The sequence below is a fragment of the Trichinella spiralis genome (genome assembly GCF_000181795.1).
Source record: "Trichinella spiralis strain ISS 195 chromosome Unknown Scfld1, whole genome shotgun sequence".
In the NCBI taxonomy this organism is placed as follows: domain Eukaryota; kingdom Metazoa; phylum Nematoda; class Enoplea; order Trichinellida; family Trichinellidae; genus Trichinella; species Trichinella spiralis.
Genome location: NW_003526940.1, coordinates 1394022 through 1407615, shown reverse-complemented (window position 1 = coordinate 1407615; position 13594 = coordinate 1394022). Strand labels below are relative to the sequence as shown.

At 34.5% G+C, this 13594-nt stretch overlaps 4 protein-coding genes across 4 annotated transcripts; 3 read left to right on the top strand and 1 right to left on the bottom strand.

The window, feature by feature from the left end:
* Tsp_07461 (conserved hypothetical protein) lies at positions 1–4992 on the top strand. The gene is made up of 22 exons (XM_003381724.1): positions 1–29; positions 53–143; positions 199–348; positions 419–598; positions 664–828; positions 897–959; positions 1035–1129; positions 1202–1470; positions 1537–1679; positions 1758–1907; positions 1961–2095; positions 2155–2223; positions 2284–2399; positions 2467–2542; positions 2648–2747; positions 2817–2949; positions 3133–3797; positions 3872–4182; positions 4333–4482; positions 4574–4625; positions 4681–4794; positions 4826–4992. The coding sequence occupies exons 1-22, from the start codon at positions 1–3 to the stop codon at positions 4990–4992; spliced, it is 3423 nt and encodes a 1140-aa protein (XP_003381772.1).
* A 386-nt stretch (positions 4993–5378) lies between these two features.
* Tsp_07462 (hypothetical protein) lies at positions 5379–6500 on the bottom strand. The gene has a single exon (XM_003381723.1). The coding sequence runs from the start codon at positions 6498–6500 to the stop codon at positions 5379–5381; it is 1122 nt and encodes a 373-aa protein (XP_003381771.1).
* Positions 6501–7639: 1139 nt separating this feature from the next.
* Tsp_07463 (coiled-coil domain-containing protein 132) lies at positions 7640–10901 on the top strand. The gene is made up of 16 exons (XM_003381722.1): positions 7640–7711; positions 7939–7995; positions 8047–8160; positions 8217–8292; positions 8542–8658; positions 8702–8736; positions 8924–9148; positions 9251–9382; positions 9426–9558; positions 9723–9882; positions 9948–10137; positions 10221–10361; positions 10400–10405; positions 10468–10553; positions 10611–10700; positions 10835–10901. Exons 1-16 carry the CDS (start codon positions 7640–7642, stop codon positions 10899–10901), a joined length of 1701 nt encoding a protein of 566 aa, XP_003381770.1.
* Positions 10902–11283: 382 nt separating this feature from the next.
* Tsp_07464 (coiled-coil domain-containing protein 132) lies at positions 11284–12492 on the top strand. The gene is given in 6 exon segments (XM_003381721.1): positions 11284–11412; positions 11659–11817; positions 11894–12015; positions 12076–12174; positions 12303–12412; positions 12431–12492. 6 exon segments carry the CDS (start codon positions 11284–11286, stop codon positions 12490–12492), a joined length of 681 nt encoding a protein of 226 aa, XP_003381769.1.
* The last annotated feature ends 1102 nt before the right edge of the window (positions 12493–13594 follow it).

Here is a 13594-nt window from a genome sequence, read left to right as displayed (position 1 = left end):
ATGTGCTCTTCAGCTGTACACCACACGCAGTGAAATTCAATTGCTCTTGTAGTTTGCATAATCGAACACTTGGCCAGGCCCGAAAAGCAGAAGTTGAAAGTTTCACACGCGACCATTTCGTCGTGGCTTCAGAGTTTGGCCACGTTTGTCGGCAGTGTTTTCAAGAAGTACAACATTGAATTGTCTGGCGTGTTGCAGTTTGTCACTAATCAGTTGAAGCGTGGTACAAGCTTGGATTTGCTTGTACTTGGCGAAATTGTGAAAAATATGAGCGGCGTCGAGACGGCGCGAAATTTGACCAAAGATCAGATTGAAACCTACGCCGGCGGTGATATCTTAAAATCCGAAGTATGATTAGTTAATTAATTAATAATATATTTTCGATATGCTTGTTTGTTTGATTTTGATATGTTGATAGGTTGGCCATTTGAGTCAGATGCGCAACATGAGGCGTTCTGTTCATCGCCTGAAAGATTCATTACTTCAAGACGATCTGGCCGTTACTCTTTGTATTCTCATAGCTCAGCAGCGCAAAGTGATCGTTTTTAAAGATGGCGCGAAAGTTCATTTAAAATTAGCAGGACAAATGCTTGATCAAGTAGGATCTATTGGTTTATTTTTCATTATTTTGTTGTTTATTCTGTTTTTGTATTTTGCTTTCAGTGCCACGAAACGTTTATTCAATTTGCTCACTTTTTGATGGCTAATGTTGAAATTGAAGAGTACACGAGACGTATGCCATTGGCAGACGAACTGATGCAATTGTACAATTTGGATTGTTCATCGGCGATGTTCCTCACTCGACCTGCTTACAATTACAAGATTCGAGTAAGTAGATGAATTTAATTTCGAATTAAAATTTAAAAAAAGGAACGAATTTTCTTGTTTTTTTCAAGGAAAAATTCCAAGAGCTGATCAAAGCGGAGAAGGCAGGACAGCAGTTGGAAGATTCGAAAAAAGTAAAAATATAGAGAGCTTGAATGAATGAAACTTTGAATTTTATTTGAAAAATTGACTTTTTTTTGTATTATTAGATACAATATTACATATCTGCATGCGAAGAAATATATTTGCCTCTTCAAAGTAAGATGAAGCAACTTTCAGAGCCGGAAATGCGACCAGAGTTGACGTAATAATTTATATATATATATATATAACTAGATTAATATCATTCTTTTTTGTTTCATATTTTTAAATACAGATCAAAATTTTTTGTCACATTTTGGACTTTGAGCTTGTACGATTTATTTGTGCCGACCAAAGCCTATCAGACTGCAATAGATGGTATTCGCAAATCTATAGAACAATTGGAAAATTGCAGAGAGTTGACGGAGTCGAAACGGCGTAAAGAGAAGGAAAGATTTTTGCAACAGGAAAGCAAATTGCTCCAAGAGCAGCAGACTCACTTGGAGCACGTCTCGTTGGTTAAGGCTCGACTAATGTCCGAAAGTTCTCGCTGGTTTAGTTCAAGTTGGCTTTGAAAAAATATTTTATTTCTTTTAAATAATAATATTCTGATCAATTTTTATCCTAAAGGATCTCCAAGAACCGCTCTGGTGTCGCAGATGGTTCAAGCATGCCTTTTCCCAAGGTGTGTCTTTCACGAAGCCGACGCGTTTTATTGTGTCAAATTTATCGAAATGTGCCATTTATTCAAAACACCGAATTTTCCAACTTTGGTATTTTTTGACCGGGTATAGTATTGGAAAAAAAGAAAGAAATTTGTTTCATGATGTTGTTTTTTTTTGTTGTTCAAGATTTTTTGGGATCTTTCAAGTGCGGTCGCCTGTTTGTCAGAATATGAAGCAAGTTGCTATGGCAGGTTCATATGTGAGATGCTTGAATTGTTGATGTCTTGGCATTCGGATCGTGAGAAATTTAATCAGGCAAGCAAGCCATTCTCCAATGTTGGATGAAAATTATTATTTTTATTATTATTGTTGTGCTTTTTGTATTCAAGGAATGTGCCAATCATCCTGGATTCGTCACACGTACTAAAGCTGTTGCCGGGTCGAATAATGACCATAGCCGTGATTTTGTTGATTATGAAAGTTTTCGACATGTTTTGAACAAATGGCACTACAAAATTACCAGAGTTTGAAATTTCAGTGCACTTTTACATGCGTGTATACATTTATGTATATTTTTTTTCAGGCTGTTTTAATATGTTTAACATCAGATTCATTTATCCTGATTCGAAACATTTTATTAATATTAATGAAAGTGAGAAATTGTTGTTTTTTTAATTTTACATAATATTTCTTGTTCATTTTGTTTTCATAGATCTTACCGTATTTTCCGCTTTTGCACAATTTAATGCTGACAATTGAAAAGCGTGTGATTGACGTTCGAGATCGAGAAAAGGATAAAAGACAAGATTTGCACGTTTTAGCTGCGAGGTATAATTTTTTTGATGGAAGCCAAATTAATTTTTTTAAGTGAATTAATAATTTGTTTGCTATGCAGCTATTGGGGTCATTTGAAATTGCGAAAAGATCATATGTTTGCCGAAGAGGACTTTCACGCGGTGAATGTCAAAGAGGTATATACTTTTCAAGCTATTATGGGAAATTTTCTTTTTAATTTAATACGCCTCATTATTGTTGATGTGATAATATTTGATTTTTTTCTTGTTCTTCTCATTTAGCGAGCTACTGATTGTTTGGAATTGTTTGAAGTGAGTGCAATAATTGATGATGAAGAATTCTTTTTGAAAGTGAACGACAGTTCATCGTCTGCAAATCGTGGTATATAATTCAATTTTTTATGGTTATTTCTGTGCGCGTGTGTGTGCTTGATGTTATTTTTCGTTTCAGAAGTAAAAGTGGAAGATAATAATTCTGCCACTCCGCTTCCGAATGAAGCGAAAAAACCCGTTAGCTCGAAGAGTAGTAGCATTAAGAATTCTGGGCAAGATACTACTTCTGCAGTATCGAAGAGTTCAAATTCGTAAGTGTTGTTGGAAAGTGTTGATTATGAGCGCATTTTTAATTTTAATTAGCACAATAATTATCATTTGAAGTTTATTTTCAAAGCAAGTCGAAGAGATTGCATGCAATTTTGGTTCAGTGGTTGTAAAATTGGATTAATGGAAGAAATGAGGGGAAATTAAAAAAAAATTTTTTTTTCAAGATCATCGGTAAAGTCGGTCGCAACGAAGACGGATACGGATAAAGTTTCCGAGGATGCTGGCATGTCGACGTTGAAAAATTCCTCTGCGGATACGGAACTACCGCCGGAAACGATGCAACAACAATCGTTGCAGCCAGGTCCCGCCAAGGTGCCACGTCTTGAAGTCGCCGAGAGCGGCGGTCCAGTTGAGCCAGCTCCGTTGCCTAAGCATCGTTCCTCGAATGTTGCCAAAGCGGCTGTCGGTGCGTCCGGCGCCTCGACCAAAGAATCGACCACGGTCCGGGGTGTACATCCTCATCATCATCAACCGCAACAGCAGCAGCAAGCAACGACGAATCGGTTGAAACATAAAGATGCCGTTGTTGAGCAACAGCAGAGCAGCAGCTGTTCCACCTCCGTTGGCACTTCGGCGACAACGCGAACCACCACCACCACCACCACTACCACCACCACCACTAGTGGTGGCCGTCAGGGGTCGACGAGAAAAACCTCATTGCGTGCACCGGATGTGAGCAGCGGCGCTTCGTCAACTGCCGCTGAAACGAGCGCCTCGTCATTGTTGAATGATTCATCGAACCTCGGTTCGAATTGCATAACGCCGGCAGAGAAATCCAACCGCAACGACAACATCACCTCGGTCGACAGTTCGGCTACGAAAATTGACGGTATGCAAAAAAACACACACATATTTGTACTATAATAAATTGTAATAATTGATTATTTTTATTGCCACGTTCAGGAGAGCAACAGCGGCAGCAGAATAATGCCGCTTCAACGTTCGAGGACACGAAAAGCAAAACCGACCGTCACTCGTCGTCCGCGGCCACCGCTGGTCATTCGAAAAACAGCAACATCCCGCCGTTGACGTTGGAAAGCAGTGGCAGAAAAGTGACGGCGAGTTCGTCGTCATCGACCGCAGTGGCAAAGTCCTCCTACCACCAAGATGACCGTCGCAACGGAAACAAAGAGCCTGAACACGGTAGCGCAGCGCACAAATCCAGGCGAAAGGGCGGTTCCGTCAACGAGTCGGGTATGCCGGATGTTTTGTTTGTTTTTTATATCCCCCACCTTGTGCTTCACGACTTTCTGTTTAGACAACAAACGACTGAAGTTGGAGAAAAAAATTACCGAGGTCTGCTAGGAGTTATTTCTTTTGAGGGGTACAGTATTCATTGGGATTTTTTCTTTTCTAATTAGCAGTCGACATTGAAAAGATCGCCAGATTTGAAACGCTCATCGCCTTCTTCTTCTTCTTCTCGTCGTAAAAAGAATCCCCAGCGGTACAAGGAAAAAGAACGAACAGACACGTATGTTGAATTTGACAGCGCCATGATTGATTCAAAAAAAGAGGTTCGTTTTGTGTTTGTTTTTTTTAATACGGATATTTTTGTGATCAATTATTGGTGGTTGCTTTTGTGAAAAATAAATTTTCTTTTTTCAGGCAAGGAAGGAACGCTTTGCCGAACCCGTCGACTGGCGTAACAAAGATTACCGTGAGTTTTCTCTTTTTATTTCCTTCTATTATTTTTCTAACTTTATTATTTGCAGGCTATATGTCGTCGGCACCCGTTTCTAGGATGTCATCATTTCACGCTGGAAATGAGCCGAAGACGATGAAAATGGTTCGTCTGTCGCAGGCTACGTCACGGTCAGTTTCGCCTCGTGATGTATACCAAGAGAAAGTTATTCACAGATCAAGCCGGCGAAGATGATGATCGAGCAGTTTTGCAACTGTTTTTTGTTGTTGGTCTATTTATCATTTTAGATTGGCATTCCGCTTTTGTTCCAATACATTTTCACCATTCAAATCTCACACAACAGCACCATATACATAATATGCATATTGGTGGTGATGGATGAATTAGATTAAATATGTCTTTTGTTCCTTTTTTTTCTTCGTCTTCTCTCATTTGAATGCTTTTAACTTTATTTGTTACGAGATTTACATATATATGTTGTCTACAAGAACATTATTGAACTGGTTTATATATTATATATTAATTATATATTATGTATATGTACTAATGCATTTCTGGAAGGAATGCATTCATTTGATATCATTTCAGTTAAAAACACTTGAATTATTAAAATGTTTGTTTTGAACTGTGAATTTTAATAATAAAAAATATGTATGATTTCTCGTTCGTTCATCGATGTGACTTTTGCCGTTTGAAGATGTTCAATATTGAAATTTGTATTGTTGCAAAACATAGAAGCATTTCAATTTGAATAATAAGCAACTGAATTCATGATCGCAATTTCTGCAAAACATCATCTAGCAGTGGATGTCCATAAGCGAATGTTTGAAAAACTGTAGTGTTGAAATCTTGCAGCTGACCAATAAAGCATCCGTTCAAAATTCCCACTTGAAGAATTTGTGAAAAGTGATCAACAGCTCTGGTAACTTTTTGATCGAACGCATCGACGGAATTTCTGTATTCCGAAATTTTGACCAACGTCCGATTGGCATACGTAGAAGCTAGCAGCTTCCTTCTCGGCGAATTTTCATCTATATCCTCGTTGATTCGCATCATCAATTTTAAAATACCCAACCGCAGTTTCGACAGCACAGGTCGAAATTGTTCGTCATCATTCAAATCATGCACAATACACAGCCAAGAAAGTTTATCTACATAATTCAACGTCAGCTTCTGCGATGATTGGTCATTTGGCGGTAGACAAAGTCGAACTGTTTTTGCAACACTTTCAGGATCCTCGTTCAACCAGTCAGCAGCCAGTTGTAAAGCAGACAATGGAAGCATTTCAAAATATTCCTGTTCACTGATCATAAGCGGCAACAGTGTATGAGCAAATGTGGGACATGATGTGTTCACTTTGGCCAGTCTGGCGACGTATTCATCCATTTCATCCGTACACAAATACGTACTCCATACTTTCTGTATGCAACCCTTCAACCATGACGAAGACTGACCCCCGCATCCCCGAACCATCCAAGGTACGAAAGATTGAAGAATTGGAACACAGTCCAAATCAACAGCCGTCAACATGAGCAGTGGCAATACTTGCTTGAGCACTGCTTGCCGAAATTCAAGTCGTTCTTGGGGCAAAAAGATTCTGTCAAACATTGTACAACACAGTGTGGAATCCGCGTCAGCGTCAAATTGAAAGAAATACTTTAACACTGCAGTAACGAATACATGTTCATCCATTACTTTCAAACTCTCTGCTTCAGAATCGTTGCTGGCTCGCAGAAAGAATAAATTTTGTTCCACCATTGTGTCCAACTCTCGCTGTGCATTCTTACATGATTCTTCCTGGCGACAAAATTTCTCTACTTTCGACAAAATATCCATAACCAAATTAAACGATAAAACCGGAACATTCTGATCGGGTTTAACGTCTACCATAGTATATAGCTGTGTTAAAATAAAAACTGTATAAATAAAATTTTGTTTCTAAACAACACAACAACAAAAATACATTCAGCGTGATATTAATAAGAGACAAGAATAAAATGCTTTTAAATATGCCATTAATTGGTTTATTAAAATCAAAATTTTGGAAAACTGTCAAAAATGAAACAAATCTACATGAAAAATTTCAAACCCTAAAGTTTTCCTTCCAGGAAGAACAGTATATAAAAAAATGCAAGATCCATTTTATTATTACTGTAGAATATGTCAAAAGAAAAATTCAAAATATGAAATATTCCAATTTAATTGATTAAAATTTTTGTAAAGTAAAATTTTTAAATTTTCCTCAAAAATATGCATAAGAATGCATCAACTGGAGTCAGTCAGTCAGTTGATTTGCAGAAAAGTCAAAAACTCAGTTTATCAAAAATCTTACAATATCAGCAGTGCATTATTAACTTTTTATACAAAAGGACTACAAATACACTAAAAAATCACTTCTAACTCTGACAAAATTTTCTTGGCCATTAAAGAATGAATTAGTACTTGATGACTTCTTACCGTAGGGTATATATATTAAAGGAAAGTGATAGCATTATTTGGCCTTAATGTAAACCGTTGATTTTCGTTTGAGGAAGATTACATTGTATTTATCTAGTTGTTTGCTGGATATTTTAATTTCGTTTTTCTGCATAGAATATTTAATTTGTTTGTAATGTCTTGGTTTAAAATTATGCAGTCAAAACCAAAAAGAAGCTGAATCTGTGCCAATAAATCTGAATGTGAATCTAGCTGCTCGCGAAGAAGCGCATTGTAATAGCAGATTTGCATCAATTGAATAAGTAAAACTTAAAAGCATAAAGCTGTGCAGAAAAGAGAACAACATTGTAAAAATATGAAAGTTCATATTGCAAATACAATTCCTTTGCTGAATTTAAAAAAGCGGTTACACAAAAATTAATTTTCAAATACAGTTAAGCGTTAACTGCAACGTATTAAATTTATTTTTTTTAATTTTACTATCTTCATCTTAATATACTTTAAATTTTCAGGTACGGTAAAACTCAGTTACCGTATGAATACAAGAGTTTTGATTTTTTTTTCTTGTTTCAACAGTAGATGCTTAGTAATTAATGCCTATTCATGGAGTCAAGGATTTTAAAAATAGAGTCACAAGTATTATTGGTTCAAGCAAACATATTACAGTATGTTATTTTGAAATATGAATTGTGGATTAATAAATCACTTCTAATTTCTAATTACATTTCTGATTTTGTAATCCATCTGTATTTTTGATAAACTTTATATAATAGTGGCAAAATTTTGGCAGTTTTTGTTTGTGATAGTAACTTATTGCAATTTAATTTGAATAAAAGCTTCATGTTTAATGTTAAATCAAATGCAAAAGTGAATATGTTGTGATATTTTTCAGGCCAGTGATGGTGGCAGTAGTAAAGAATTGCAGTTGAATAAATCTGAGGATTTATCAGTAATGAGTTGTATTAATCATTTATGTAGTTTTAATGATTTTTATGTTTAGAACAAAGAACCAAAAGTAGAATACATCAGTTCTGTGCAAGATGAACAGATTCTCAGTTCAATTGCTGAATTTTATTATTTGCCATCAGTGGATGTTATTGATCATGAATTGAAGGTGATCTATTATCAAACTTACAACAATATTATTTAAATGTAAGCAATATTTATTAGAAGTTGCCACCTGTTCTTGATATCAACGAGATTAATGCTGATAGACGCAAAATCCGTGAACAGTTGTCCGTTGTAAGTTATCATTTATCCATACCTAAGCGAACTTTTTTTCAGTAAATTAAAATTCTTTTAACCTCATTCATTTTTTGTAAAATCATGTGAGCAGTTAAGTGAATTGAAAACGAGTAATTTGAAAAAAGCAGCGATATTTCAAATGACAAGTTAATTTTTTTTCCTCAATTTACTCGTATGAAAAAGCTACAGTATGTGTATTGTTTTTATTTGTGATTAAAGTTGGTTTGTTAGGTTAGCAAAAAGATTTCAGAACTGATTCTCAGTTATCATCCATCGTACAGTGCTGAATTGGTCAAAGTTGGAGAATTGAAAGCTTCCGTTGAGCAGTTGCATTCAGTTTGTCAGACAGCTCGGAAATGGTACGCAGGTTTAAATAAATATTATTATGTAAATTTTATTATTCTTTTAAGCATCGGAGAAGCGAATCAAGAAAGTACGATCTATTGTTTAAATGTTTTGAATTTGTATCGAAAACGACAACACTTGCTAAATGTTTTGGTTTTTGTTGACTTAATGTACAGTTTGCTTAGAACCGAAAAGCGGGTACTAGAAGTTGCTGATGTAATAATTTACATACAATTTGTTTATTTTAATTAATTAATTAATTCAACTCAGTTTTTTTTATTTGTTAGGAAGGAAATTTCTACCTAGCAATTCAACTTTGTCAAGATGCGTTGAAAGCAGCCAAAATGTATGTCGGTTGTAAAGCTGTTGAAGATATGTGCAAAAATTTTCAAGAAACAACAACAATTATCGAAGCGAAATTAATCAATGCTGGCATTAAAGCTGCTTTCGCTGTTGACATGCAAGTTTATGGACAAATTATTGCCGTTTGTGAATTGCTTGGAAATACAAGAGTAAGTGAAACATTTGAATAATAAGTAAATCAAGTATGAATCTTTTTTTCTTTTAAATTAATAATTTTAAGTTTAAATGAAAATTTTTTGGTTTTATTATAGTCATTTTTGCAACATTTAATTACTGATTTTCATTATGCAATTGATAATACGTCGGTAGAAGTTCTGCAACGTTTTCAAGCAGTTCTGTCGAAAGAGTCGGACGAAAATGATGATTTACGACAACTTGCAAAAGTGAAATTTTAATCAAATTAAATTTCATTGTTATTTTATTTAGTGTTGTTCGTTTCAGACAGTTCGATTGCACGAATATTCTACTTGTATCAAAGAACTCCTTCGACTTTTGTGGCAAATTATATATTGCTATCATAATGTCGTTTGGTGGCATGAAGAACATTCTACCGTTCAAGGTATCCATAACTTTGCCTTTATTATCGAATGTTTTATTCTGACGTGTGTTTTCAATAGCACAAGCAAATGAAACATTTGTTTAACTTTCTTTCTTGTTTTGAATTGATTCATATTAATTACAGAATTGAAATTATAATTAATAATAATTATTATAATTATTCAGAATTGTTGAACAATGATAATGGTGAGGAGAATTTTTTAAACAAAGAAATTGAACAACTCTGGATGAAAGCCACCTTTAAAGTGGCTACAGTTATTCAGCATTCGAATTTTCGTAACTTAGATTTCAAAGATTTTGTGCAAGTTTTACAACTCACGCATAGGTGGGTATATTTTTCCTTCTTAATTGAATTTAAGAAAATGTTGTTGTTTTAACATTTTTTTGTAGATTTTCGGATTTTGCCGGAAAATATGTGAAAAATGCTGCTGTTGATCTGACCGAAGTGGTAAATGAGAAAAGCATAGCCTACTTCGCCGCCTTGCATCCGTACTGTATTGAACAGCTCGGTCTGTACGTTCAAACTGATGCTTGGGAAGCGGTTCCTGTTGAACACTTATTTAAATGGTCAAGTTTACCGGTAATAATAATTTTGTTGATAATATTATTAGCATTTCCTTTTTATATCTAATTTCTGTTAAGTATGTTATTTGTATTTTTAAGGAATTTTCTGCTTTTTCTAAAGTTTACGAAAGTAGTTGTTCTGTTGCTGAAGAGGACTGTGACAAAAGAAAGCCAACTGCTCGAATGGAACCGCACACTGTTAATCCTTTTGAACACTTGAATGATGATTCAAATGTTACGGTACATTCAAATTGTTTTTTTTATTAAAATTTATGCAGTTAATGGTTTTTACTATGTCAGTGCGTTGGATTTTAATTTATTTTTAAAAAAAAAGTTGTTGTTTCAGAAAACTGATGTCGGTATGCATACTTCATTGCATACAGATGAAGCGAATTGTGCAAATGCAGTTGCTGAACACACTTTTTCAACAGAGTAGAGCAAGCTTAGTGTACAATGTTGATGTTACATTAATAATAATTGCATTTTCAGTCATTCAGAAGTTCTAATCTGTCCATCAGTTGACGACATGGATCCAATTTTGTCCAACAGTGCATTGATGTTATTGCGTTATATTGGTAGGTTTTTGCAATGTTAACTTTAATTATGACAATTTTAAAGTGTTTTTGTAAACAAAAACGATAATTTTTTATTACACTTAGCTTCTTATGAACAGATACTTGTAATGTTTAAAAAACTAATGAATTGAATTTCAGGTCGTTACTTACAAATTTGTTGCGTGAATTCGAGTCTGTCTTTTACTGTAATATCGGCGTTGGTTGAATTATTCAATTATTATTTAATAACAGTAAGCAGTTTTATTTATTTGTTTATTTTTTTACAATCGTCAAATGATTGTTGGAGGTGTGTAAAATCTTTCTGCATCCATTGCTGCATAATAAACGAATGTTATCTCGTATTTCTCACTGCCTTGTTTCACAAGTGGAATCTGCGCTTGACAAAGAAGCAGAACGATTTCCAAGTGAGCTCTAATGATGAGTGGAATTCAGTTTTGAAAAGTATTATTAAACTGTACGGTTTTCAGTTTCAGCGAACAATTCCGTTATTTCAGATGAGCTTTCAAGCTCAGAAAATATGTTCGGGCTTGCAAAACGCGTTGTTTGCGCTGAATCAGTGTAAAAAAATGTTTTATGCAATATTATATATGAATGTACAATGTCAACTTTGTTGTTGTAGTATATTCGTTGCAAAGCAGCTGTCTGAAATGATACCCGCCATAGTTCGTCTCCTGTTACCCAATCAACGAACATTATTAGAAGATTTCAATAGCAAAGTTTGTGACGAAAATTTTAAACAAACAAACAAACAAAACAATATCAGATTATTTGTCTCTGTTTTTAAAAATAAGTTTTTCGTGAACGTCGTGAACATATTTTTGTTTAATAACAGTAATCAATCAGTATTAGTTGCAGCTGTGCAAACGACGATGCATTTTAATTGCGTGAGCTTTCATGCTTTTCATGCTGCTGTTTTGAAAAATAGCTTTTTATGCACATTTTTACATCAATGTATTTTTCAGAATTTGGAGATAGTTTGTGAAATGCGAGCTGAGATATGCCAAATTCCTTGTTTCGATGCGTTTGATTTTGCTGCCATTGAGAAAGCCATAGCGAACGTGAACTGGGAAATTGGTGAACTGATGTCACAGCACAGCGCTTACGTTGACGACATTGTGCTTGTAAAATATCATTTCAAGATTTTAATACTTTTTTTCTGTGCGTATATGCATTTTTTTGAATCTGCTTTTTCTACAGGCATTGGTACGTTTCAACAGACGTCTTGCGGATGTTCACTTGAAGCAAAAAATCCCCAAAGAATTTCACACCGTACTCTGGCAGTTGTGCGCTAAATTTCTTTTCGACTGTCTAATTGAAAGGTGTAATTTTTCTTTTTTTTAAAAATAATTTATATAATTTTTGCAAATATAAATTTCCAGCTATTCGAACGTGAAAAAATCAAGCGGGGAAGGACGAGCGTTGATGCAGTTGGATTTTCAGCAACTTTTGTTATGCATTGAAAGACTTTGCGGTGCAAGGTATTTCTCTTTTTTTTGTATTCATTTTTCAAATAAAATTGTTCAGTGGAAACAATTTACAAATAGGTTGGTCAATGAAAAGAAGATTGTCGAAAATTATATCAAAGCTTATTATATTCCTGAATCAGCTATAGAGCAGTGGATTATGAACAGCAGAAATGTAAGCACAAGTCGTGTGAAAAATTTCTGATTTCAACAATGAAAAAACAGTGTGTTTGTTCATTTTTGCTAGTTATAGGTTTATACAAATAAGCAGTTGATCAGTGTATTGAATGCATCCAAGCATATCAGCAGAAAGATGCGGCAGCATTTGATTGACTTGTTAATGGACTCAGTTGGATCAGAAGATTGAACTGGAGGAGCTAATAATGTGTCCGTTAGTCTTATTTATAATTTAGTGAATTTCCATACAAACAGTGAATTAATTCATCGACTTTGATGATGATCTCAGAAAGATTTCAAACTAGAAACTACAGTTGTTTTTTTCCTTTTCGTCTACACACGTCTATAGCAAATCTTATTTCAAGCTTAATTAAAAATGTTTTTGTTTACTATTTTGTTTTGTGCAAGATTGATTCATGTAAGCTTTTCCAATGACATTCTATTAGAAATCTGTTAGAAACCTACACAGGCACACATCTGCTTGGATGTACTTTGTTGTCGCATAAATTTGAATAGACATTTTTTTAATATTAATTAATTGAAATTTAAATTTACGTTTTATTCCAGATATGAAAAAATGTGCGTAACTGATGTGACGATGAAATCAGTAATCTTTAAAAATGTATCTCAGATAAATTTAATTTAGTTTAAAATATGCATTAATAAGTAATAAAAATTGAAAATATTTACTTGATTAAGAAAATATTGTTGTTGAATTTCTCCAAAAGCTGTACACATAATGCTAGTTCTGTATTTTTCTGATAATGATGTCATAATCATAATAACATCAGCAAACACTCCGGATGGTTTTTCAGCATCACTGGCAGTTCCAAAAAGATAGGTAGATAATGATAAGAACGGGATGGCCGATTTCGGGACAAATTTTCACCGTCTAATTTTACTGGTCGTTGAACTCGCTATTTTATTGGACCTTTGTGCCGTTGTCTCATTGGTTTCTCTTGTCTAATTCCTAATTGATTCGAATTCTTCAGTTGTGATTAGCTGTAACGCACTTCATCTCGTGGTTTCAAATATTCCATTCAAGATTACGCAATCTTTCTAGTGATGAAGTCACATTAACAATGCACATATTTCTAATTGCACAATTGTTTCGTCAAGATTTATAATATTTTACATACTTTCTACTGACCTCCGTATTTCAACAGTTTGTATTATCATTCTGACTGTCTACTATTCACCAGACCTGCCGATCGCTCAGTGCCGTTTTCTGAATACTTTATTGAATTCTATCACAGAC